At 50.0% G+C, this 27740-nt stretch overlaps 1 protein-coding gene across 1 annotated transcript in view; it reads right to left on the reverse strand.

Annotated features, from left to right (window-relative positions):
• Positions 1–20048, reverse strand: part of LOC100766020 (IgGFc-binding protein-like) — a 37990-nt gene extending 17942 nt beyond the window's left edge. Inside the window, exons 1-7 of the mRNA XM_027430484.2 lie at positions 19994–20048; positions 16448–16797; positions 10115–10685; positions 7762–8366; positions 4944–5505; positions 2763–3358; positions 43–628 (exon numbers count right to left, since the gene is read on the reverse strand). Coding sequence (XP_027286285.1) covers positions 43–628; positions 2763–3358; positions 4944–5505; positions 7762–8366; positions 10115–10685; positions 16448–16797; positions 19994–20048 — 3325 coding nt within the window. The remainder of the gene's footprint in view (positions 1–42; positions 629–2762; positions 3359–4943; positions 5506–7761; positions 8367–10114; positions 10686–16447; positions 16798–19993) is intronic.
• Between the last annotated feature and the right edge of the window lie 7692 nt (positions 20049–27740).

Below are 27740 nucleotides of genomic sequence, written 5' to 3' on the forward strand. Positions count from 1 at the left end.
CCCAAGCCCCTGCTCCCTACCCCTCAATGCCCTGTAACTCACGGCAGAAGGTTTCGGTCCTCCAGGGCTCCACTTTCCCTCCCGCTGCCTGGCAGGCGCTCACATAGGCGTGGATGTTGTCACAGAGAATGCTCTGGTTCCCGCCACCCAGGCAGAGGTCAAAGACACAGTCTTTCAAGGGACCCTGGGGGTCCAACAGCTTGTGACAGGCAGCCAGCGGTCCCGTGGGGTTGGCGAGCAGCCCACAGAACTGTACTCCACCATACTTGTTCTCCAGCTCAGGGCTGCACGTTGGTTTGCAGTCTTGTCCTGGTTTGCAGGCGGGCGGGAGTATGCAGGGAGAGTCTGGCACAGCATGTTGCCAGGAGTTACCCAACTCAGTGGGACTGGCTGCCTGTGAGCCATCGGATTTCTGGAAGTCATTCTTGGGGTCATCGTTGTAGTCCCCACACAGGCCACACATGTGTTTGTAGTAGTTATGGGGGATGGTGACACGCACATTGTTGTTGAGATCGTAGGACACGAGCAGGCCAAATTTGGTCTTGATTACCACATCTATGCCATGCTGGAAGGCCTGAACACTGTTGTCATCTAGCAAAACAGGCATCTTCATGTCCACACCGTTCACCTGGAAGCGGGGAACGCCAAGCTTCAAAGGGCATGCTTTGAGGCCGTCCGTCACTAAATATCCCCAGTCTGTCCCTAGATGTCCCTGTCTGACACTGAAATCTGGAGTGACTTCATCTTTCTGGCCCTCAGTTTCCATATTTGTAAAATATGTATACTAACAGTGTTTTTTGTTTTGTTTTGTTTTGTTTTTTTTGTTTTTGTTTTTTTGAGACAGGGTTTCTCTGTGTAGCTTTGGAGCCTATCCTGGCACTTACTCTGGAGACCAGGCTGGCCTTGAACTCATAGAGATCTGCCTGCCTCTGCCTCCCGAGTGCTGGGATTAAAGGCATGCGCCACCAACGCCCAGCTTACTAACAGTGTTTTATCCTAGCCAGGACCTTGAAATGTGACCATATTTGGGAAAGGGTCTTTGTTGGAGTTACAATAAGTTACAATCTTGACATGAGAACACCATGGATCAAAATGGTCCCTTAACCCAATGACAAGTGTCCTGTGAGGCATCGGAGTAGGACAGAGACCACAGAGAGGGTGGCATGGGAAGACCCAGTACTCAAGATGGAGTGTTGACCCTGTAAGCCTAGGGACATTCTGGAGCCGCCAAAAGCCTGGAGAGGCAAGAAGGCTCCTCCCCTGCAGCCTCTGGAAGGGGTGTGGCCTTGTAGCCATCTTGACTTCAGATTCCACACCCAGAACTGTAAGAATATAAACATATGTTATGTTAAAAAAAGTTTGGGCCGGGCGTTGGTGGCGCATGCCTTTAATCCCAGCACTCGGGAGGCAGAGGCAGGCGGATCTCTGCGAGTTCCAGGCCAGCCTGGTCTCCAGAGCGAAAGCCAGGATAGGCTCCAAAGCTACACAGAGAAACCCTGTCTCAAAAAGAAAAAAAAAGTTTGTAAGTTACATTTTATTTCAGTACTTGTGAGAGGGAGCACACGTATGGACATCAGAGGACACCTTGTGGGAACTGGTTCTCTCCTTTCACCACGGAATTTAGGCCATCCCTCTTCCCTTGGGGACTGCTTGGAGACTCTCCCATTTCAGAGCAAACTGAAGGTGGTGGAAAAAGCTCCAGGGTTTCAGCATCCAAAGCCATCACCTATGCTGGAATGGACTCTGGCTTTCCCAGCATCCTTTGAGTTGTTTATGCCCCATGAGTGTACATTGCTTTAAGTAACCCACTAAACTCATTGGTTTGCCAAGGCAAACTTGGGTGGTATTTTTATTTTGGCCTGTCATTGGTTCCCATCTAGGGGTAAGGAGTGTGTGTGTGTGTGTGTGTGTGTGTGTGTGTACTTGTGTATACTGGGAAACCAACTGTGTCCAACCAAGAGTAAAAATCTTTGGTCTTGATGGCCCCTCTCTCTGCAACAACGAACTGTCCTCCTCACAGCCACTCTGAGCTGTGTCATCGAGGCTGTCCATTGACCTGTGGGGACCTGCCAGTGCCTCAAATTGCCATGAGGTCTGTGTCTGTATTGAAGTGAGGAGAGAGAGAGAGAGAGAGAGAGAGAGAGAGAGAGAGAGAGAGAGAATTTGTGTCTGTGTCTTTCCAGAAAGTGTCACACAGTAAACAGGGACCTGGTATGGGAGTTCACAGGAAGATAAGGATTGGGTCCGTTAAGGATAGAGCAGGAGAGACAAAGCCATATGGGAAAGGGCCCAGGTCCCCGAGACCTCCTTACTCTAAGCTTTCTATCCCTACCTCCTCTTGTTGAGGTTATACTTTCTCATGCACTTTCTTGAACACTGCCCACGCCATTGAAAGGTTCAGGCATTATGCTGGCCTGCCCCTGTTACCTGGTGGAACAGGCAGTATCCTGGTCAGCCCAAGGTTCCATGGGAACTAAGTCTGCACGCAGGTGCAGAGGACCCCTTTAAAAAGACAGATCCCTGCCCATTTACTCTCTCTGCTTCCTCTCTACTCTGTCTGTCACCTATGCGCTCTCCCTCTGTCTCTCCTCTTCTTAGGCTCCCTACTATGCCGGGCCTTATAATAAACTTATAGTCAACATGTCTCATGTCTCAGCATTTCTCTTTTCTTCTTTTTAAACAAAAGAATAAATAACAGCCATGCCTCACCCATCAGCCCCCAAGGCCCACGTCTCCTCTAGGGCCCCCACCTACGCTCTCACCTTGACCTTCCATTGGTTCTGCTCGAGCTGCAGGGTGTAGTTGTCCACCTGGACGGTGATCGTCTTGATCACACTGAGTTGCTTGTTGTTGCCCCAGGCGGTGTTCTCCTGAAGGATTGTGAACTGTGGCAGGCCCGGCCTGGTCCAGCAGGTCTGAGCCAGCACAAACACACAGCTGCTCAGAAAGTCAAATCGACGGTCGTCAAAGGTGGTGTAATGGGACGATCCTGATACCTGGCAGGTGGCTGAATCCTCAGCCACACACCTCAGGATGCCACTGGACAGCTTACAGACTTCATGTGGGCTGCAATACGAGGGCTGACAGGCCACCAGGCCACCCTTATAACAGTGGCAAAGGGAATTGCATTCAGGGCCAGGATAGAAGTCGTCTCCCACAGGGTGGTAAATGCCCCGGTATACGCAACCACAGGAAGACAGGGGTACACACGTCTCACCACTGAGGACAAATCCCTCATCACAGACACAGGCCTCATGGCAATCTGAGCCACAGCCTCCAGGCACTGGCAGGTCTCCGCAGGTCAACGGACAGCCTCGCTGACACAGCTCATAGTGGCTGTGAGGAGGGCAGTTCATTGCTGCAGAGAGAGGGGACATCAAGATCAAAGATTTTTTTACTTTTGGTTTAATACAGTTGGTTCCTCCAAGATACACAAGCACACACACACACACACACACACACACACACACATACGCACGCACGCAAACACACACACATGCACAAAGTGGCCCTATTTCAAGAAACTACCATGTTCAGTAGGATGAAGGGAACACCTTTCCTCATTGTTTCTGAGCCTCAGAAATAAGATTCAGTTCTCAAGCAACTGTGGTTTGTGGTCAATCCATAGTATCTTTAATGGTACTGCTAATATTGGAAATAAATGCTAATGTGTGTGACATTTTTTTGTTTGTTTTTTTGTTTTTTGTTTTTCGAGACAGGGTTTCTCTGTGTAGCTTTGGAGCCTATCCTGGCACTCGCTCTGGAGACCAGGCTGGTCTCGAACTCACAGAGATCTGCCTGCCTCTGCCTCCCGAGTGCTGGGATTAAAGGTGTGCACCTTTCTGAGAAATAAGGTTCCCCGGCTGGGCATTGGTGGTGCACGCCTTTAATCCCAGCACTCGGGAGGCAGAGGGAGGCTGATCTCTGTGAGTTCGAGGCCAGCCTGGTCTCCAGAGCCAGTGCCAGGATAGGCTCTAAAGCTACACAGAGAAACCCTGTCTCGAAAAAAAAAAAAATTACTTATACTACAGTTTAGTGAAAACATTTAGTGTTACAATGAAATGACAAACATGGTTCTGGAGAGATGGCTCAGCTGTCAGGAGCACTTGCTGTTCTTGAGGGAAGACCAGTGTTCAGTTCACAGCACCCATACAGTGCTCAGTTCACAAGGGAATGCAAGTTCCATCCCAGGGGGAGTCTGATGCCCTCTTCTGACCTCCTTGGGCACCGAATACCCGTTGGTGCAGAGACGTATATGTGGGCAAAGCACCCACACACATAAAATAAATAAACCTTAAAGAATAACCAACCAACCAAATCAAACCATGTCTTCTGTCCCTTCCTAAACACCAGTCACTCAGACTCATCAGTCAAGCAGTTCTACAAAAGCGAAGGAAGCACCCAGCCAAGCAGGCTGGGCTGAGCTCCCGGGCAGAGCTTGCCAAACTTGGGTCAGGCTCTGTGTTCACACTTCAGTGTCAGATAAAATTGAAACTGAAAAAAGCTGGCCAAACCCCAAAACTCTGAAACCAAGCCAGAAGAACTCCCCACCCTGAGCTATTGCAGTTCCTCTAGCTATTGCAGCCCCCATGCTTTGATACTGCGGGCTCTAAGCATGTTGGCCATTTATATTAAATAAATGGCCATTTACATGAAATAAAATGAAGAGGGGAGATTCTGTCTGTTGGTCCTAGCAGTCTCCTTTCAAATATACAACAGCTTCCTGTTGTCTCTGACTGACGATTGTCACTGGCAATCAAACTTAGGGTTACCAGGTGTACTCGGTCACAGGACTTCTTAGCGTCATGTTGCTGTCCCTTAGTTCCAGGGCATGTGCGCAGCCCCTTCCTCGCCAGGCATCATAAGGATGAAGTCAATGCTACTTGAATGCGAATGAACAAACATCAGACCCAAACCCCCTGGTTGCCACTCCTGGTACTCACGGCAAAGTTTCTCACTCCTCCAGGGATACACGGTGACCCCTTCAGCCTGGCATATGGTGGTGTATGTGGACAGCGTGTCGCACAGTGGCTTGGTTTGACCCCGCATGCGGCAGCTGTCATAAATACACTCCATGAGGGCGTTGTTGAACGTGCTTACTCTCCGACAGTCCCTGAACTGGCCATTCTGGTCACCGAGGATATGGCACTTCTTCCTGTTCTCTGCCACCACCTTGCTGTTTATGTCGGGACACACATGTTGTTCATCAGTCCTGCAGCTGGGCTTTGCTGTCACCAGCCACTTCCTCCCGAAGTCTCGAGGGTCAAGGGCTTCCCCTTTACTCTGCAGACCCAGGTCATCACGAGGGTCCCCGTTGAAGTTCCCACAGAGCCCACACACAGCTTTAGCATAGTTGCTGGGCACCTTGGCAGTCACATGGGTGTCCCAGTTGAAGCTGACAGTCAGCCCAAAGTCCGTGCGCAGCGTGGCGTACTTGCCTTGACGGAACACTACGACTTTTCCTCTTGCGGCTTGAAAAGGCAGGTGGAGACTGATGCCATCCATCTGGGTAAAGAGATGCAGGAGAACCAACAGGTCAGGGTACCTGCTTTGCCCATCTCCCCAGTACCCATAGCACTCTAAACCTTTCTGTTTAGTCTGATATTCAGACCTTTGCATTTAGTTGTTTTAATACAATGGTTAATTAATATTCAAGCCTTAGGTAAAATGTCACATCAGAGAGATGGGAGAACGTAATTAATTGTGCCCTCTCTTTACCAAGAGACTTTCCAAACCAAACATGGGGAGGGGGGATACAGAGCCTAGCACAAGGGAAGTTATGTTTCCCACTTTTAATTTGTCCACCTTTCCTCTCTCCAGGGCATTGGCCATTACCCAAACTTCCCTCTTATAACTATGGCCTATGGTGTGACTATCCAACAATTCATTTCTACACACACACGTTAGACAAGGTCTCTCTATAGCCTTGGCTGTCCTGGAACTGGCTATGTAGACTAGGCTCTGTGGCCTCAAACCTGCAGAGATCTTTTTGTCTCTACCTCCCAAGTTCTGAGATTAAAAGCGTGCACCGCTACACCAGGCTCTATCTATCTATCTATCTATCTATCTATCTATCTATCTATCTATCTATGTGTCTATGTATCTATGTATCTATCTATGTATCAATCTATCTATCTATCTATCTGTCTGTCTGTCTGTCTTCAAGACAGGGTATCACTGTGTATCCCTAATTGGCCTGGAACTAGAAATGTAGACCAGGCTAGATTGGCACTCACAGATCTGTCTGTCTCTGCCTCCCGAGTGCTGGGATTGGTATGTGTCAACAGGCCTGGTTTTTACCATATTTGGGGGGGTGGTGGGCAGGGATGGATGAGAGCTGTCTGTAAACTTGACTTTGCCTGTATCAAGACTCAAGAATAGCAGAGAAGCTATTTTGATCATGGGATGGGAGTTATTGTAGATTTGCAAAACCTGTTTGGGAAGGCTTGAAGCTGGACACTTGCCTTCTAGGTATGGACTCCAACCTAGGGATGTCCTTTGGCCCTTGCCTAGCCAGCTGGTCCAGAGATCTGGGTTTTCAACCCTAGTGAATAAGACTAGTTTGGCCCTCAGGGTGACTGAGCCAAATTATGAATAACACAGCAGACAGCCTGGAAAGCAAGAGCCTGAAAAGAAGTGATGCATCAGGCAGTGGTGGCACACACTTTTAAGCCCAGCATTTGGGGAGGCAGAGGCAGAGGCAGGTAGATCTTTATGAGTTCGAGGCCAGCCTGGTCTCCAGAGTGAGTTCCAGAACAGCCTCCAAAGCTACACAGAGAAACCCTGTCTCAAAAAAGAAAAAAAAAAAAAGTGATGAATTGAGGCCCATCCTGGGGAGAAGAGAGCACAAAGAAGAGGACAAAGCCAGGCAGACTGGCTTTTCTTTTTTGTTTTGTGTAGCTTTGGAGCCTGTCCTGGAACTTGCTTTTGTAGACCAGGATGGCCTGGAACTCACAGAGATCCACCTGCCTCTGCCTCCCAAGTGCTGGGATTAAAGGCGTGCACCACCACTGCCTGGCTCTGGCTTTTCTTTTGTTTGCTGGATATTTTGAGACAAGCTCTCACTATGTGTAGCCTTGGTGTTCTGTCTGGGTGGACAGACGTTCTCTCAGACTGAGAGGCTAAACTAGGATCTCCATCCCCCTCCCCCCCAACAAAAATGTTCACTTTGCTCCTGACATTCCAGGATCCCTGGCACCTTGCTTGGACCATCCTTTAGAAAAATGCACAAGTCTATAATTCCAAAGCTTCTTAAAAACAAAACCAGGGGTTGGAGAGATGGCTCAGAGGTTAAGAGCAGTGACTGCTCTTTCAGAGGTCCTGAGTTCAATTCCCAGCAACCATATGGTGGCTCACAACCATCCGTTATGAGATCTGGTGCCCTCTTCTGGTGTGCAGATAGACATGGAAGCAGAATGTTGTATACATAATAAATAAATAAAGTCTTTTAAAAAATTAAAAAAAAAACAAAACAAAACCAGGACCCACTAATATCTACTGAGCACCAAAACCTCTTTTAAAGACTCCGCAGATACAGACTCATCAAGTTTCCACAACCACCCAGGGAATGGTGGCTCCTGGTGGCAAAGGAAAACAGACTGGGGGACAATCAGAACCGCTATCCCAGATAGCAGGGGCTAAGTCTGGGGTATGGGCCTTAGCCATAAGATCATTGAATGAACCCCACTCCACCCCTCCCCCCATCCACCAGTCTTTCAGTGGCTTTCTGCCCTCCCCAGTTCCATGACATGCAACACTCACCAGTACTTTGCCCGGATAGTCCCGGGGCACCTCCAGCTTTACTCCATAGACCTCCAGCTGCACGGAATATACAAAGCTCACGCTCTGACTTCCGCGACGTTCGTTTTCCATAACCACTTTGAATTCGGGGAGGGAGGGGTGCTGGCCACACGAGGCAACAAGCATGTAGGTGCAGGTACCCATGAAATTGTAGTTCCGCATATCCAAGGTCATGTAGTGCGGGTCTCCGGAGGCCTGGCAGCTGCGGAAGTATTCTGGGTAGCAACCCAAGAAGCCATTCTGCACCCCACAGCGCTCTCCAGATAGACATCCTGGCGTGTCCCGGCAGATCACCTTCTGGGTGGCTCCATCACAGGTGCAGCGTTGCCGGCATAGGTCGTCAGCAAACACTTCCTGACCCGGGGCCAGCAAGCGGCCCTGGAAGGTGCAGCCACAGGATGACACAGGCACACAATGGCCACGATTGGCCATAAAGCCAGGAAGGCACACGCAGCCCTCCACACAGGGGCGCCCAGAGCAGTTGGTGGGTAGAGCTTCTGAGTTGCAGGAGGCTGGGCAGGCAGGGCTGCAGAGCTCGTAGTGGCTGTTGGCCGGACAGGACAGGGCTGTGGAAAGGACAGAAGTTGTGTCAGGCTAGGGTGGGGCTCCCCCAGACAATGCTGCTTCCCCGGAGCTCCACACCCCTCGTTAATGTCACTCATGCCTTCCTGCTGCTCAGGCCCCAATGGCCTCCCCCATGCCATCCCTGGGCAACCAGTCAGTGGGCAAATCCTGTGACTTTCATGGTCCGAGCCCACCCGGAATCTGTCTCCACAGCCCACGAACCACAGCAGCCTCCTGCCTGGTGTCCCGGTCCCCTGTACCAAAGGCTACAGGAGCCCAGACAGCTTGGTTTCCAACACCAGCACTCTCCTGGCCCCGGGAGTCAAAGCGTTTACACAACACTGATTTCACTGGTTATACGGATGGAATGAGGGGTACCCCTTGTCATCGCTGTGATGGCTTGGCTGACTCCATCTCCTCTCTGTACCCTGGGCCTAGAGTCATTGATTTCCAAAGTCTTCCCCAAGCTTCCAGATGCGATCACAGGACTTGCCTTCTTTGTCCTTTGAAGGTCTTTCATAGTTGATCTGCTAAACTGCCTGTCCCTCCCCACCAGGGATGTAAGTTTTGCTGGAGTGGGGACACAGCCTGACTCAGTCATACTGAATCTTCAGCTCCAGCCACTAGGCCTAAGAGCTGCACATGCAAGACACTGAACTCACTGGCTTCTCCTTTGTCTTGAGTTTGGAGAGACTTATCTGGGAGGCTTACTGGACGATGGGGCATCATAGTGATGCAGGAAGTCCAAACAGTATCTTTGTTTCCCTTTGGACCAATCACTCAATCACCCTTCTGAAGTCCTAGTCTTTTTTCTTTTCTTTTCTTTTTTTTTTTTTTTTTTTTTTTTTTGAGACAGGGTTTCTCTGTGTAGCTTTGGAGCCTATCCTGGCACTCGCTCTGGAGACCAGGCTGGCCTCGAACTCACAGAGCTCCGCCGGCCTCTGCCTCCCGAGTGCTGGAATTAAAGGCGTGCGCCACCAACGCCCGGCCTGAAGTCCTAGTCTTAAGCACTGAGTCCAGGGCTGTCCCCCCGCCCCCATCCTTTATGCTTCTTCAGCATTTCTCTGAGGTGTCTCCCGGCCGCAGGCATGTTAGTGTGGCCTCTGACTTTGCCCTGCACGTTGCCAGCGTGGAAGAGGCCATTGTGACGACACGGCATGTTTGTTGATTGAATGAGTGACAGCTTTACTGGATAGACACCTGGCTAGTCATCTGTGGCTCAGTCCGGTGTGGGGTGGGGGCCAGGGGAGTCATGGGAGTGTTACAAGCAAAGAATGATCATTGACTTTTATCTTGTAACTTAGGGGACTACCTTGCCCGGCAAACCTCGTGGTTCCCTGGGTCAGGAGCCCACATTCTCCTTCCCCTTTCTGGCTACTCCACTCCTTCTCATGGATTTCAAATAGGGCATTCTTTTTCTAGGAAAACTCTCCCCATAACTGCGTCAGAAATCCTCACTAGAGTCATTGATCTCTCTAGAACCCCCTAGTCTTGTCCTGAACCCCTCTCTATTTACTCTACAGTTTTGCCTGAGTGTCCTCTCATGCCAGACATTGGAGTCTGTCCCTGGGCATCACTATGTATATTCTAGCCTTGGGCTCTCTGTCGTAGAGCCGGGGTGTCTTGGTCATCCCAGTGTTCCTGTTATTGCCTGTCTCTAGGTGGAAACACAGTCAGTGCCCAGTTACCAAGCAGATCCAGCAGTTCCCCGGCCCTTCGCCAAGACCTCCCAACCCTGGCTGTAACTCACGGCAGTTGCTTCGCGACCTCCATTCCCGGACAGGGATGCCCAGGTCCACACAGGCTCTAGCATAGGCACTGAGGCCGTTGCACAGGGTGAGGCGTTCCCCACCAGTCACACACATGTCATACACACATTCCTCCAGGAAAGGCTTGGGGTCCAGAAAGCCATGACAGTCAGCAAACGGGCCCATGGACAGAGTTAGCAAGCCACAGAAAAGGTCTCCCTTAAAGAACTGGGACTGGCTTGCCGTGCACGAGGGACAGTTGCCGTAACAGCCATCATCACATAAGTGGTCGCCGTCATCCAGCTTCCAGCTTTTGGTGAAGTTTAACACATCAGAAGCTTGCTTCCCGTCAGGCGTGAGGAAGTCGTCAGCAGGGTCTCCGTTATAGTTGCCGCACAGCCCAGACACCTGGTCTTGGAAGCGCTTGGGCAGGCTCAGTGTCAGCCGGCCATCCCAGTCATAGGTGACCACCAGCCCAAAGTCCAGCTCTATCACACCCTGTGTCCCGCTCTGGTACACACGCAGGCGACCCTCACTCAGGGAGGCAGGGAGGCTTGAGTACTGGTAGTCGATCTGCAGAGAGGCGGCAGAGGTCAGAGCCCTGTATTATCTCCCCTTCGGCCCTCGCGTCCTCCGCTCAAGTCCCCAGCTCTAGTGCACAGGACGCCTTCCTTCCCTGTCCTTCCCAGCTGAGCCTAGGGATGCTTGCTCTTGCACCTCTGGTGGCTGAAGTGTTACCCCTGAGGTGTGCATGAAGACCCCCACCCCCAGCTAACCTCTGCTGAGGTGTCACTGACTCAGTGAGGCCATCCCCATCATCCCTCCTGCTCTGGCTTCCGGTCCCCATGGCCTCTAGCCTTCTCCCACAATGTTCTGGTTTCCCACATTCTCCGTCTGTCTGAGCCACTAGAAGGCCACCTCACGGTTCTGTCTCCGGCATCTCCAGCAGTGCCTGGCAGAACAGCAGGCTCACTACAAGCCTGAAGCCAGTGTGAGGAAGGAGCCAGGCAGCTCTGGTGGCAGCCAGGGGCAGCTGCAGGGAACCAGGGAACCAAAGCAGGGTTCATGTTCATGAGACAGGGCCTGAGAGACAAACGGCTGTGGGCAGAACTAGTCAAGACTAGCAACGGCCAAGATGATGACCAATCTGTCGCAGGCCGCGGGCCTCATTAAACCGCCATTGTAGTGCTACAGTGTGCTAGCTTCCTTTCTGTGATGCAGTGCACTGGCCAGAAGCAACTTTGGGGGAGGAAAAAGGTTTATTTGGCTTACACATTCAGATCGCCATTCATCAGTGAGGGAAGAATTTAGGATGAGGGACCAAAAATTCAAATTAATAAAAGTTTAAAAACTCAGGCCCTGAGCCGGGTGTTGGTGGCACACGCCTTTAATCCCAGCACTCAGGAGGCAGAGGCAGGCAGATCTCTGGGAGTTCGAGGCCAGCCTGGTCTCCAGAGTGAGTGCCAGGATAGGCTCCAAAGCTACCCAGAGAAACCCTGTCTCGAAGAAAAACCAACCAACCAACCAAACAAACAAACAAAAAACAAATTAGGCCCTGAAAAGGGAACGTGTAATGGAAAAGGAAAATTTAACTACTTAAATCAGGAGTGTCATGACTGGCGCCTGATCCCCTGCTCTTAGAGAAGGAGAGGTAACTGTCCATCACTCCTGTTAACATTCCTTTGCTAATTGCTGGTCATAAAGATCCCCCAACCCAGGGGATAACTGTGACTCTGTAACCCTGCAAGCCCATGCCCCCTGTCTTATCTCAGTCAAACGTATCTCCCTTAAAATGTATAGTTACTGACTAACTTTGTACTTTGTATGACCTTAAGTAACCACGGAAACTCTGTAATTTGTGGCCTTCAACCTTATGGTCTGCCCCTTTAAAAACTTCTCTTTTTGGCTGGTTGGCGTCTCATTTGCCCGCCATGCAGTGAGATCCTAGCTGGCCAACTTGAAATAAAAAGAAACCTTTTGCTTTTGCAGCAGATTGTGGACTCCTTGGGTTAGTCTCTGGGCTCCTCGAACCTGCCACAACAAGGACAGGAGCTCGAAGCAGAAACCTAAGGAATATTGTTTGCTGGTTGGCTCACTCCTAAGCTATTTTCTGTAGAGCAGGCCCACATGCCTAGGAATGGTGTTCCTAGAGCAGCCCAGCCACACCCAATGGCCAGGACAATCCCTCACAGATACGGCCACAGGCCAAACTGCTCTAGACAGCTTCCTCACTCAAGTGAGGCTTCTCTCAGATGTCTTGAAGGTGTTGAGTTGACAATTAGGGCTAGCTAGGACTACCGGAACGGGCAATGTTGGGCACAGTGGACTGGTGTGTCCTCAACTATTGACACCAGCTTGCCAATCAGCCCAGATTATTCTCCCTGTCCTTACTCCCTCATCTGCCATAACATACCAGGAGTAACAGGATTCTAGTCTCTGAGAAAGGAAACTAAACACTTGTTGCTAACCAAAGAATCCTTCTTCATATCATGCAGGACTGCCTAATCCCGCAGTGGCTTTGGGGGGGTCTTGATTTGTTTGCATTTGAGATCTGATCGGTTCCACGGCTCATGCCTGGAGGATCCCTGGTTCTTATCTGAAGTCCTGACTGGCCAACAAGTTCCTTTAGGCTGAGGGATCCGGTTTCCCAGCTCCCCTGTTTGTTTCTGGTCGTGAGGATGCCTACATTAACTCTGATGTCTCTTCCTTCCTGTGTCTCCTGGCACGGGGCTCTTTTTGAGCAGTCCTGACTGACATTTTGTTTACTTTTTTTGTTTTGTTTGTTTTGCTTTTTTGTTCTGTTTTTAGAGACAGGGTTTTGCTGCATAACCCTGGCTGTCCTCGAACTCGCTCTGTAGACCGGTCTGACCTTGAACTCACAGAGATCCGCCTGCTTCTGCCTCCCTGGTGCTGGGATGAAAGGCTCGCACCGCCACCGCCCAGCTTTGTTTGGTGTTTTAATGTACAGAACTGGTGGGGGTGCCCTTTGAACCCCAGCTGGGAGAGAATCAAGTCCACACCCAGATCTCTGCATAGAATGGGGTTCAAGCCTCTTAACTAGTTGCATCAGAGACTTAAAAGTTCCCTGTTACTAAAATGAAAAAATTAAACAAATTTAAATTCCCCATTAGGGACACAGCACTGCAATACAATGTGGCCTAATTTTCCATTATATGGAAAAGAGACAGGACTCTTAAATGGGCCATTGAATTTTTGTACCATTTTGCAGTTGGAATTGCAATTAAAACAGTTATAAATATTAAAACAATTATATGTAGATATATATATATCTCACATGTGTGTGTGAGGGAGAAAGAGGGAGAGACAGACAGACAGACAGACAGACAGACAGACAGACAGACAGACAGACACACACACACACACATACACACAGAGAGAGAGAGAGAGAGAGAGAGAGAGAGAGAGGGTGTCCACAGGGCCTAGAGGCATTGGATGCCCCGGAACTGGAGTTCCAGGCAATAATGGATCATCTTATCGTATATGGGTGATGGGAATTTTATGTAGATGGTAGGAACTGAATTTGGAACCTCTGGAAGAGCAGGACACGATTTAACCATTTTTATATAATCAACATTCTTCTAACAGTGGGGACCAATCTAGTGTATAAAGTCCCAGACATCAACAATAACCCCTACCGGTTCACAACGAAGACCCCAAGGGAAGGGAATCAATGCAACTAGAACTTTAAGCCCTGCATTCCCAGAAATTCTCAAATGTTCCACTGCCTTTTGATGGACCTGAGCCAGCTCTTCTCCCCCTCAGTGAAGCTGCTGGGGCATCAGGGCAGAACCCCTACTTGATGTAGTGGCGACTCTACAATGTTTTTTTCCTGCAGAGACCATTAGGGCACCCAGTTTTCTCAGGGTGTCCATTCGAGTGCAATAGAGGGCAGCTCCCACTGAGATGGGCCTGGCAGGATGCTCACATAAGGAAGGCTAACCCAGGTGTTGCTGGATCCACATCCTGCTTCTACTTAGAACCTATTAAATTGGTCAAAGGCTGGTGAAACTCTTGCCAGCATTCCAGCTACCCCTCCCGGGCTGCTGTAGAAGCCCTTGTCTTAAACAAGGCTAGCGAGATAACTTAGTCCCGAGATTCCATATTCAAGAGATGTGTTACCAGTGAAAAGACAGGAGGAACTCAGATTCCAGCAATGACAGACGCTGGCTGGACCCCATCACGAAGGTCCTGTTGGGCACTTGAGCAGAGAAGCTTGCAAACGATACAAAGCGTTTCAGGAGAGCTGCTGCTCTTCGCAGCTGTGCCCTAAAGATTGCAGTTGCTGTCCTAAGTTACAACCAGAAGCCTCCAGAAATGCAAGGATGGTCAATCTCATTCAGTAACTTGCCAAGGTACACCTGATATTTGGCTTAAATTACACGCAATTAAGGGGGCAGGGCCACGGATCTTCCTTGATTGGTAGACACAGCCTAGAGAGTCTACAGCAACTAAGAAGATAAAACGTTCAAACACCTGCTTTGGGGACCCTTTCCTCCTACTGGGTCGCCTCATCCAGCCTTAATAGGAGAGGAGGTGCCTAGTCTCACTGCAACCTTATATGCCATGGCTGGCTGACATACATGGGAAGCCTGCCCCTCTCTGAAAAGAAAGGAGGAGGAGTGGACGGGTTGGGGGGAAGAGTGGATGTTTGGGGAGAGGCTGGGATGAGAGGAGGAGGGGAACTGACTGGGCATAGGAAAAATAATTAGTGAATTAATTAAAAATTGAAAGTAATTTTCCCTATGGAAGATAATGATCACAAATGAGAATCTCAATTTAAAACCCCAAATGTAACTATTAACAAACAAACAAAAGAGATCAAGGAAGACACCAGCTTTACCCAAAACTTGGATGAAGAGTTGAAAACTTGGAACTGGAGCTCTGTCCCCGAAGGGGAGAGGCTGCTGAGCCTTGCAAGAACTGTCACGTGAGACAGCTTCCGCTAACCGGAATCCATAATAGCCTCCTAAGGGTTTCCCATGACCATTTAGCTATAATAGTTACTTCCCTGTAACCAGGGGACAGCTGAGCATGAAGGTACACACTCATAAGCCTCTGACTGATGCAGGACTTAACCCCCTATTCTACTGCGTCCTTGGGGCAGGCGTTCCCACAGCCACGACAGTGTAGCCTGGCTGATGACACCTACCACAGTTTCCTGTATGTACTAGAAAGAGAATTAACCCCCAAAGCCATCATATTGATGACCCAGCAGAAAGGGATGATGGGACCCCAGACGGAGCCTGTTGAGGTTCGTCTAAAGATGGATCATGGACCGCGCCCCCCACCACTTAAAGCAACATTTTGTGTGACAGGAGGCACTTGAGGGACTCCGAACCACACCTCCACAAAAGGTTTTTAAGTGTGATTTGATCACCTAACTGTCCACCTTATAATACTCCCATCGTGACAGTGGAGTGTCACTTTGTTCAAGATATAAGCTGCTAATGAAATTGTCTAAGACACCCACCCCACAACGGGTCCTTACAGCCCTCTGCGTGTCTTACCAGTGCAAATGCTTCACTGTGCTCGGCCTAAAAGAGGCTTTATAAAGATTTTTATGTATAGGAGGGTTTTCTGGACGGATTGAACCACATACTATTGCCACAGAGGTCAGAAGAGGGCATCAGGTCCCCCGAAAATGGAGTTATAGGCATGGATGCTAGAAACCGAAACCCAGTGATTTTCAAGTTTGGCAAGTTCTCTTAAGCACTGAGCCATCTCTCCAGCCATCTTCTTTGGCCCTGCCTTGCCTCTAATTTTCATTGCCCTCCCCAGACACTCTCTCTGCCTCTACAGATCAACGGACATCTATGTATGACAGGGGGCCAAAACGACTCAAACTAACAGCAGGTCACCTCACAAGACAGGTCACCATGTTGTGATCACCCCCAGATGAAAAGTACTCTCCGCAGTGGCCAGACCGCACTTTTGGGTGGAAGTAATCACTTCATGGGGACCAGGTTGTGTCCCTCAAGAGCTCACAGCAACTCCAGCTTCTCCAGAACCCGCCTAGAACCAGAGCTGAGATGGTGAGCATCAAGCCACGCCTAAGCACCAGTGCCTGCTCTCTCTGCTGTGGACTCCCGAGCAGCTCCTCTGTTTCCTGCCTGTGTACGCCTGCAACGTTCTTGTCATTCCTCTCAAGAGAGACTTCAAGGTTAATTGTTCTACCCAAGCGGCCACACTGAGTAAATCCCCTCCACCACCCATCTCTTTCGTTGACATATTGGATGGTGGTAGAGCCAAGGGTTTGACTCCTTTTTTGGACTGGTAGTTTAAAGGCCTCAAACTCAAAGCCTTGGGGAACTCACCCGGGCAATGCCAATTTCTCCATACTCCAGGGACACAGTATGGTTGTAAACGTGCACGGTGACCAAGCGCACGTAGGAGACTTTGTTGGTGCTCCGGTTCTTATTCTTGGCTTCTACTTTAAAGGCCAGGAGAGACTTATTGGTGCTACGTAGCTCAGCCATGGTGTAGGAGCAGGTGCCCATCATGTCATAGCGACGGCCATCAAAGGTTGTGTAATGGGGATCACCCTGGGCGCGGCAGACAGCTATGGACTCTGCCACACACCTGGCCTTCCCGCTCACCATCTGGCAGCGCTGTCCAGATGTACACTGGATGCCTTGGCAGGAAGCCTCTCCTGGGGAGAGCCGGGCTGGGGAGGAAGAGAGTTAGAAACAGAGTTAGAAACTTTCCTGAGGTCAGAAACCTGGGGCCTCCTTCAGGGTGGACTGTGGGCAGTGGGCTCACAGCCACCCATTCTACAGACATGGAAACTGAGGTTTGCAGCCTCGTGGAGAGGGATTCTCCTGGTTCCCTGGCACCCCAGGGTTTGCGATTTCACTGTTCAGCACAGCTTGGCCCAGAGGAATGGCGGGTAGTGAAGAGGGACCAGGAGCAGCCACCGACACATTCAACTGTTCATATTTGATCCCCTCTTCCTTGTCTTCCCACCTGGCCGGAATGGTCAAAGGACAGGAAGCGGAAGACAGGCCAGTGGGATGCGGGTAAAGCGCTCGCTGTGTAAGCTGAGGACATGAGTTCAGATCCCAGCCCCATGTGAAAGCTGGGCACAGCGTCAAGAGCATTAGCTCAGTGAGACTGGCAGGAGCAGGGACAGGCACATCCCAGGGGCTGCTGGTCAGCCAGTTTAGCTGATTGAGAGCTCCAGGTTCAGAATCTCAAAAACAAGCAGACAAGATGGGAGGGATCAGAAGAGGGTACCTGGCATTGACCTTTGGCCTCTACACATGTGTGCCTGGGTGTGCATACTTGCTTACACACATACATGCCTGGGTGTGACACACAAATGCACACATGCATGTCTTGGTGTGCATACCTGAATACAGACATGCATGGCTGGGTGTGTATCTCTGCTTACACACAGATACACACATGCCTGCCCAGGCGTTGTGCATACATACAGATACACACATTCAGAACACACACACACACACACACACACACACACACACACACACTTACTTTTTGAAGGAAGGCAGAGACACAAGCAAAATGGAAAAATCACAGTGTAGGAGGCCTTGGTCTAGCCAAGGTACCCAGCATAGGACACTGGGTAAATTATAGGAAGTGCTCTGGCCTAAGTGTGCTGATTTGTCCAGAGGAAGCTTCTTCACAGAGGCCGAGAGGGGGTGTTGTCAGGATTTTGGGTGTTTGGGGGGAAGTTTCTTGTCAGGTTTTAATAAGCTAAAATGGGAGCAAGATTTGGAACTGAACCCAAGGATTGAGTATTAATTGTTATAGTCAATTAATTATTTACCCACCCTATTCTGCTAGTCAACTATACAACACCCTTGAAATAGGATAGCGCTTTTGTCAGGATGAGAAATCCCTGGGTCTGGGTTCCCAGTTTGAAGACGATGTGGGAAGAAACAGCCCTTCCTGGTCAGCCCCCAGCCCTCAAGGACTCTCTCCTTCTGCGCCCCCCCAGCAACAGCTCACCCTGCACTGCCCTGATCTTTCCCCACTAACCGATCTAAGGACTTCACACAGATTCATTAGTTCTCTCTCACCACAGTCCTGCTGGGGGGGGGGGGTCAGGCATGGTCCCCACTTGAGAGTCACAGACACTGAAGCCTGGAGAGATGGAATGACAGACTGAAGGTCTTGCAGGCACAGCTGGGGTTTCACCCTGGGCCCTCTGGCTCTGGCCCTGTGTCCTCACAACACCGGAGCTGCCTGGTGGCATCTTCTGAATGGGCTGAGCCCGAGGTCCCACACAAGGCCAGATCGTGTCCCTTAACAATGCCAAAGCTCATGAAGCACCCAGGGAGGCTGGAATGCAGAGACGCCCCCATACCGGTCCTCATTGTTACTGTTTTGGATCTCATGAGCATTGCAGTTAGCAACAGGTAGAACTCTAGTAGTTTCTAAGGTATCAAAATACTGACCAGCGCCTTCCCAAAGATCCTTCTATTTTGGCTCCCTGGTCTCCCCAGGGGACCACAACCTCCCCACAAACCAACATATGAAGATTGATGCTGGACCAGTGAGGGAATTCTCACTACCGTGCTCTGCTTTGTATGCTCTGGGTCACTCTGGTTGGTAAATATTTTGAATCTTGTTCCTGGCCAAAAGGGGAGCATTAAGGAAGGACGCCAGGGATGCTAAAGTTGAGAGGGGCATTGGCCAGCTGGTCCTGGGAGCCAGAGAAGAATAAGCAGGAAAGGCAGGAAAAGGCGGTCAAGGGAGGTATGGGAGGTGAGCGCAAAGCCCTCGGCTTCCAGGGCTCCAAGAGGGCACACCCGTGTCAGTTCTCCCAGCCTGGGCTTGGCACTCAATGTCCACTCTGTGATGGTGTGGTCAGAGTGCACAACCGTGGGATGCTGGAAGCTATTGTAGACGGCCATCTTAGCCACTCATGCTGCCCATGACTGACACCCCAGGCTTCACTGTGACCTTCTGTGAGGTGTCATCGGCCTGGCTGAGGATGGTGACAGAGGTGGTGCTCTCTGACAGACTGGAGATGAAGAGGCGGAGAGCGGCGGTGCTGTACCCGGGCTAGGAGTTCTGCAGGAAGGCTGTGAGGAATTCTTCCCCACCAGTGTTCCTGGGGTCCACTGTGGCCTCCTGGGTCAACCCTTAAGAAAACGCAGTCGTGGGTCCATTACCTATTTCTCCCACTACAAACCCAACCCGCTGGCCTGGGCCTGAGACTCTCTTGAGATAATTCTCCCCCTCTGCTCCTATTTCCTGCCCTACTCGTGCAGCGTTCATGAATCTATAACCCTTTCTGGCTTTTGCTGCCCCAGTGCCTGAGCAGCTTGCACGGGCTCTTGAACTCAAATGCAGCAGACGAGGACTGGAAACGTGGGAGACAGTCCAGGTGGCGACTGTGGACCCTGGAGCACCGTGCTCCACCTAGAATAAGTTGCCACTGTTCTCTTTGGCTGACTGGGATTATGGTTTGTTGTCTTGTTTTTCTTCTGCTACCTTCTGCACAAGCTGGCTGGCTAGCGAAAGCTTTCTGTGGAATCTCCGACCCACACTTTTACGTGCTGTGGGAGCTTACAGTCTGACTGAACTCAGCTGCCAGTGTGCTTTCTGTGTTAATAGGTCTCCGTGGTGTGTCCAAGAGGAATAAGGGAAGATGAGGATTGTGGAAGCGTAGACAAAGTCCTAAAAACAGAAGCCTCGAGACTTTTCAACACTCCAAATGCAGGGTAGGGAAATCCCACCTTATTTTTTCACAGGCTCTCATTTTCATGTCAGCTGGCCTGGGGGAATCCTGGGAATGGATTATGGAAGGGCTCTAAATGAAAGATGCTGAGCCAGGCAGGCAAGCTTCCCAGATACGAACAAGGACATGGACAGGGTTCAATCTGACTTACCCCACAGGAGGGCTGCTCCGGCCCAGAGAGCCCACCAGCTCCACAGGGGTCCCATGCCTGCAACAGAGAGAGAGGGAGGCTCATATAAGTCTGCCCTGTGGTCCTGTTGGAGACTGTCATGGAGATGGCATAAGGGGACTTCCTGGGTACAAGGAAGGCTGACGGAGGGAATACAGTTAGGTAGGTAGGACTAGGTGTGTGCAGTGTGGGTCGCTTCTAGCCGGTATGTTGGGGAAAGCTAGGGAACTCAGAATCCAGGGAAATAGGTCGGGGAATTGGATATCCAGATGCCCCAATAAGAGGTCTGGAAAGAAGGGCAAGAGGAGAACAGCTGTTCTACCTCCATAGGGAAACCCATTTCTTCTCACCTGCGGGTCCCTGGAGCTACAGGATCATACTGTGGGCTGAGCTATATAGAGGAGCTTCTCGTTCCTTTGGGCCATACCGCTGGCCGCAAGCCAGACAGAGGATGCCAGCTTCCGGGAGGAGGCTGCTGATAGCAGGAAGGGGGAAGGGGGGGTGGGGGGGGGATAGTGAGTCCTGAGGTTTTGTGGTAGTCTGTGCTCTGAGATGAGTGAGACCAGCTGGGGGCTGCACCCCAGGGGATGTAGGAAAATTTCACCTGGACAGAGTGGTGTCCTTAGGGGACACCTAGGGAGTCATGTGCCAGTGGCCTGGGTTCCTTGAATAAGGTAGCGGGGACTGAAGGGTGAGGCAGCATTGACTATGTTTGTTGGCTTGCTGGCCAGATTCCTATCTGTGGTCTTTACCTGTAACACTATCTAAAGGTCCATATCCGGGTTCTGGCTCCTTGCAGTCCCCATGGGCTGATCCCTGGTCCGAAGCCACCTACATCTTGCTTCTAAATCCCTGTGAGGGTAGTTTTCTAGGGATGTTTAGTCCGAGGCTCTGACTTAGGTTCTAGTGTAGAACTTGAAGTTTCCACCCCAGAGATGATTTGGATCTCTCTCCACGAAGAAGGGACTGGCTAATTTGGAGATGAATCTATGGCTTCCCATCACCTACCTTAGAATTTTCCTGAGATGTGATATGGGGCTTTCAGGATGCCAAAGTAGCAGAGGGCATATAGGATTTCTGGCATGAAATCAGTGTCTCCCAAAAGGCTGGTGCAACCCGTGAGATTATTGGCTGAATCTGAACTGTCTCCCATAGGCTATTATATTTTAACACATGGTTGCCAGCCACTAGCACTGTTTAGCGAGGTTGTGGAATATGAAGTTTGGGGCATGAAGCCGGCTACGAGGGACAAGCCTTGAAGGTTATACATACTTCTGTTGCTGTCCTGCTCTGAGGCTTGCTTGACGCAGCCAGCCACGCACGCTTCCACTATGGGAGGGAGTCACTCCAGCCAGGATGTCCTGTGTCCCACGGTAGACTGTACCTTCTCAAACCATGAGCCAGAATAATTTCTCCCTCTCTCGTTACTTCTCTTGGGAGGGTTTTTTTTGTTTTTTTTTTATACCAACAATGACAAAAGTAACAGATGGAGTGAATTGGTCCAGATTGGGGAGGGGGTCATTAGTATAACTAAATCTGACCATGTGGTCCTTACACCTTTGGGACTGGTTTGTTACTGACATAGCCATGGAAGGATTTGGAGGCAGAGGCTGGAGGAGCCCCAGAAGGCAGGAGCAGAGCACATGGGGTAAATGTGGTGGAAAATTTGAAAGTCCAAATGCCAATAGAAGTGTGGGCAACAGAGACTGTGCTCACGAGGTTTCAGGCAGCAACGATGACTTGGGAATCGGGGTGAGGGTCATTTACGCTTCAGTCTGGAAAAGACTCTTGCTCCATTGCTTCCCATGAACAGCTGGGCGAGGCCAAATCTAAGAGGAATGGAATGAGTTGTTATGTGGAGGAATTATCACTGGCTGCTTTCTAGTGGGAACCGATGGAGGGAGGGAGTGGAGCAGGACTGTCTTCCTTGAGGTACCTTTCCTACTGTGTGAAGCTTCTCGACGGTTGTACTGGTATTTTAAACAATTACATCTGCTTTATTCACACTCACCTTGTCTGTGGCTGCAAATGTTCTCAAGCCCCAAGCTACACCTTGTTCCCACATCATGGCTCCACAAATGCCCAGCCTTCCTCCTCCTCCTCCTCCTCCTCCTCCTCCTCCTCCTCTTCCTCCTCTTCTTTTGAGACAGGGTTTCTCTGTGGTTTTGGAGGCTGTCCTGGAATAGCCCTTGTAGACCAGGCTACTCTCAAAATCACAGAGCTCTGCCTGCCTCTGACTCCCGAGTGCTGGGATCAAAGGTGTACGCCACCGCCACCCGGCTTGTGGAAGGAAGGATCGTCTTTAAAAAGAGAAAAGTACAGTCAAAGGGTGCCTTGCTTGAAATGCCCATGTGGGGAAATATTTCCCTGATTCAAAGGCACAGAAACTAAGAAGCCATTGTAGCCATGGTCCTGATGAACTGGGTTACATCTTGAGTTGGCAACAGAACTTGGCGTTATGAATGTGGCGCTGCTGGTTTTGCAAGCATGCATGAAGAATGCAGTAGGGGTGTGCTTGCAGAAGCTTGCACAGGGTTCCAGAAAAAAAAAAGCTTCTATTTGGTTCTATGTCACATAAACTGATTCCATGCAGGGCCGTCCTCATAGTCAATGCCTGAGGTAGTGGAGATGAGGTCCAAGTTGCCATGACACCCTGGGATGGTTGTGGTGCCCAGAGCATTGCACGTATGTCAAGGAAAGCTACAGGCACTGATGGAACCAGAGTGAAAGGTCATGTGTGCTGCAAGTGGCAAGGCCACAGGGGTAAGTATGAGCAATCCCACAAGAACCCAACGGTGCCAATGAAGCAACTCTAAATTCTGGGTTGTAGCTACAGTGTTTAATATTTGCCCTACTGGTTTGGGGTATGGCTTTGCTTCAGCCCTTCCTTATTCCACCCCCCCACACACACCACATTCCTCTCTTGTAGAATGGGACCATTTACTCTGTTCCATTGGGTGTTGGAAGAGTGTAAATGTTTTATTAAGAGCTCATAGTTAACGGTGCCTTGAGTCTCAGAAGAGATTGTAAGACCCCCGGAAAGCTCAGGCCTTCAGGATCTCAGCCCAGGACCGAGGTCACCCCAATCACCAGGCATATTCGAAAGCTTGATGCAAACTGCATGAGGCTTTATTGTTGTTTAATGAGCTAACCCCATGTTATCTCGGGTCTTTCATCCACCCACCATGATGGTTGGCTAGAAAAGACAGCTCAAACCAGCTGCAGAGAGATCTTATAGGGCAGCTTAAGGGGAGTGTCTAGGGGTACGCACAGGCTCAGGATTGGTGTGCCTCCAGGCTTGGAGGGCTTGCCCTGTGTTGATTGGCCAACTGGTTGTTATGGCCCATAGGCTCTCCCAGGGTGGTTGCTATGCTCTGTGCATCATTGCTGTGCGCTTGTAAAACATAGCACCACCAGCTAACTTCTGATTGTTTCCTTGCCACGAGGCAGGCATCTGACCTTAGTGTCCAAGACAAGGTCAGATAAGCACATGTTTGGCTGTTATGGCTCCGAAATGAGGAGCCGGTCCCTTCGGTTGGACTTGTGACTAATACTGAAACTGTTGAAATTGTAGGGACTCTCAAAGTTGGGTTAGCCATTTTGCAGGATTGGATGGCCATGCGTCTTCTGGGACCAGAGGTGGACTGTCATGGTATGAATCTGAATGCTCCCAGCTGATGTGTTCAAACACCTCGGTGTAGGAACATTGCCGTGACAAATGTGACAACCGAAGGAGGGGAGCTGAAGTTTTATTTTTAGCTCACAGGAGTGCTGATTTAGTCCGTGGACACCTGGGTCCATTGCTTTTTAGCCAACGGCAAGTCACTAGCATCCCAGCAGTAGGACATGGCAGAAGAAAGCAGAGAAGGAGACTTTCAAGGACATTCCCTCAGTGACATACTTTCCTCAGCCTGCCTCTTCGTCTCCACCACCTACCAATGATTCCATAAAAGTGTAAATGCCCTAATGAATTAATTCACTGGTCATGTCAAAAGCCCCCACGATTCACTTGCGGGGACTGGGGCTGGAAAGACAGATGCAAAGGAAAGGGAACTGTAGCAGTGTGTTGTAGCTTTGTCTCTGACGGTTGAAAGCACTCCCTGAGTTGAAGGTCCAGTAATGAGAAGCCACACTTGAGCTCTTGTTGTATCAGAAGCGAAGGCGCCAAGGACAGTTTTCAGCTGCTGCCAGTGCACACCAGTGAGCAATCTGCAGCATCTAAAGAGCCTGGCTTACTTATGATACCTCCTGCATTGTGGTTTTGACCGTCTCCTGTGGACTTTCAAGAGGATCATGGGAAAAAAGTCTTAAAGGGGAGATCCAATCTGCTAAGACTTGAGCAGGGAAAGGCCACCTGATTCCCATGACTAGTCTATCTGCCTCATAAATATGCATGAAACCTCTTCTGCAGATATCAAACCTAAAAAATCATGCTGCTGTCTTCTCATCCGGGCCAGCTTGTCCCAAGCTCTCAGGAGTATGCCGTCCTTTGCCTGGCTTTGCTTTTAACAAACTTCTCAAACTGTCCATGTTTCTGAGTAGAATGATTTCCTTCAAGAACAAAGAACTGAGGGAAAACTCCATCCCAGTCATAACTCAGATAGCAGTATATGCGTAGGTCCATACTTTTGGTGTGAGTCTCAGGCTGCGTGTACACGCTCTAGCCTGGCTGGCTCTTGTCGTGGCCCGGTATGTCTCAGCCCCAAACCACGGAAGCCATGAAGTTTGGCCTGAGTCGGGGAGCGTGGACTTGGGAACTCCTAGCAACCCTATGGCGACAAAGACCAAACACAGACACCTTGTCATCTTTAGAGAGCTCTCAGTTCCATGCTGCAAAACTGGAGTCTCTTATTTATTCAGCATTTTCCTAGCTGTCATCTAACTGTGCTTCCCTGACCAGGAGGCCTTTTCTCTCTCCTCCAGTAGACCCCTTCGCCAGATACCTCCTCACTATCTGTCTTCACTTGTCAGTAAACCTAGCCCTCTGCCCTGGTGCAGGACTATTCAAATGCTTACTTCTGTAGAGATGCAAACTAGGAGGCATTCTCCACTGAGGCCATGCTGTTCAATAGCAAATCAGCTGGCATCCGCAATTCAATGCAGACCAGAGCTCCAGAGGTATGGACTGTAAGACCCCCAGAAAGCTCAGGCCTCCAGGATCTTAGCCTAGGACCTCAGCCACCCCAATCACCATGCAGAGTCAAAAGCTTGATGCAAACAGCATGAGGCTTTATTGTTGTTTAACGAGCTAACCCCATGTTAGCTCGGGTCTTTCACCCACCCGCCATGGCGGATGGCTACAAAAGACAGTTCCAAGCATCTGCATAGAGATCTTGTAGGGCAGCTTAAGGGGAGTGTCTAGGGGTACACACAGGCTCAGGATTGGTTTGCCTCCAGACTTGGAGGGTTTGCCCTGTGTTGATTGGTCAACTGGTTGTTATGGCCCATAGGCCCTCCCAGGGTGGTTACTATGCTCTGTGCATCATTGCTGTGCACTTGTCCGTAAAGCACACCCAGAGCTGTAAAGCATAGCACCACCAGCTAACTTCTGATTGGTTCCTTGCCACGAGGCAAGCATCTGACCTCTTAGTGACTAAGACAAGGTCAGACAAGCATATGTTTGGCTGTTATGGCTGCCGAAATGGGGAGCTGGTCCCTACATGGACCTCAAAAAATTCCCTAATGGAATCAGTTCTCGGCTCCCGACAGGCTCTGCACTTCTTTTTTTCTGTGGGGTTTTCAAGAACCTTGCTTCATGAGTTACCGTCCTTGCAGAGGACGTTCTCGGGCATGAGCAGCAGCAGTGTTGAGCTCCAGCCCCGTTGTTACAGAGAACCGCCTAGTATTTCACACTCGCTTCTGTGCTGAACATAGGGAACTCTGGGGAGATTTCCATTCCCTACTCCTGAGTTAGATGGAATAATAGTGTCTTGCTCGAGAGGACATGGCCATGGGAGGTTCGTCTTCCATGCAATGTCCTGAGTTGCTTTCTTGTGTCTGATAAAAGCTAGGCCAGCCACAGGCATTAAAAAACCCAGAATGGTGGATGCTCAGCTTTACTAAAGCCTCATGTAGAATGTGCATGCGCTCGAGTGTGTGGAGTGTGTGTGTGTGTGTGTGTGTTCGCGCGCGCGCGCACAGGGAGTGAGTAGTTTGGCTATAAGCCCTACTTGAAGCACTCTCAGGACTGCAAACTCATCCCTTCATCAAACGCTGATTTGGATGCCCAATGCCCTGATGTAGGAGAATTGTCCTCTGTGCCAAAGGGGAAAGGGTGTGGCTCTGTTCAGCCTGGGCAGACTCTAACTTTGCTTTCTCTAAGTCTTTTGGTCTCTGGCTCCAGGTGAGCACTCTCATGTCTTACCATTGTAAGGGGCATCGGGATGACAAAAGGGAACATAACTGGTAGGAGGTCCAATCTCAGGGATGGTAGCCAGCCCCGGGTCCCATAGTTATAGCGTGCATAGGTGGAAGCACCAGGAGGGGTGACCAAATCTGAGGCTCCCTGGGTGCAGAGGCTGATCTCACCTCCCCTGGCTGAAGGCGTGAATACAGGACACCTTTCTCCTCACAGTGTCCTGTCTTTCTCTTCTGGATGTGGGACCAACCATCCATCCCCCAGGCCTTGCTCTTTGGCTACATTGTTTTAAAGTGGAATCAAATTTGAACCCGGGTTGCTTAAAAAAATTTACACTTGGATGCTGTGGAGGTCTGGTCTAAGAACGGGGCTCTAGGTTTTAACAGTGTCTTCCAACTGTATCTCCCTTCCCAGAACTTGGGCCCATGGAGGAAAGTTCCTCATGCTCAGATCTCTGTGGCCCTCAGGACAACCCTGACCTCTGTAAACGCTGTAAGTTGGGTTCATGATTCAAACACCTTGCTCCTGTTAGTGAGCCTGCTTCATCACTCACCATACATATCACTGGGTAAACACCTGGTGGGGATGATATCATGTACAATCTCATTTTTCAGAGGTACGATTGAAAGGGATTTCAAGGTTCCTATAAGACAACCCCCCAGCTCTGATAGCGTTTCACTATCCCTGGTTAGAAAGGATTGTAGATGAAAGTTTCTGTTCTGCCTGGTCCCAACGTCCTTTAGCCCCAAATAAACACAAAGAGACTTATAATAATTTATAAGCTATTTGGCCGACGGCTCAGGCATCTTATTGGCTAGCTCTCTCTTAATTATTAACCCATTTCTATTAATCTAAGTATTTCCTCATGCTCTTGGCTTATCTGGTAATGTCCTGGCATGTTACTCCTTCTACCTCTCCATTGGGCTCCTCTCTGCCTCTCTCTCTCCCCAGCCTTCTCCTGGTCTCATAACCCTACGTATGCTTTCTGCCTGGCTACTAGCCAATCATTGTTTTATTCATCAACCAATAAGAGAATCATATATATAGAAGGACATCCCCCATCAAAGGGTGATCATCCAAATGGGAAAATAGAAGGATGAGCAATTACACAGATGCTAAGTCCTGAGATCTACATCCCAAAAGGACTGGCTCTGGAGACTGCGGATGCTGGGACCAAGGGACCAATTCTAAGATACTGGGATCCACAAGGTGGGTTATCATTAGCCAGTTCTCGGTTAAGTGGAAAATACTGTAAAAAACAGCAAACGCTCTGGGCTTATCTTTCCGTCAAGGCCTCAACAGTGAGACTCCTGTCCAGCTTGTATCACTGTATATTCTCTCTACCCTGGGTCTTTATGAAAAAATAACCGT

Source organism: Cricetulus griseus, chromosome 9 (assembly GCF_003668045.3).
Source record: "Cricetulus griseus strain 17A/GY chromosome 9, alternate assembly CriGri-PICRH-1.0, whole genome shotgun sequence".
NCBI classification, from domain to species: Eukaryota; Metazoa; Chordata; class Mammalia; order Rodentia; family Cricetidae; genus Cricetulus; species Cricetulus griseus.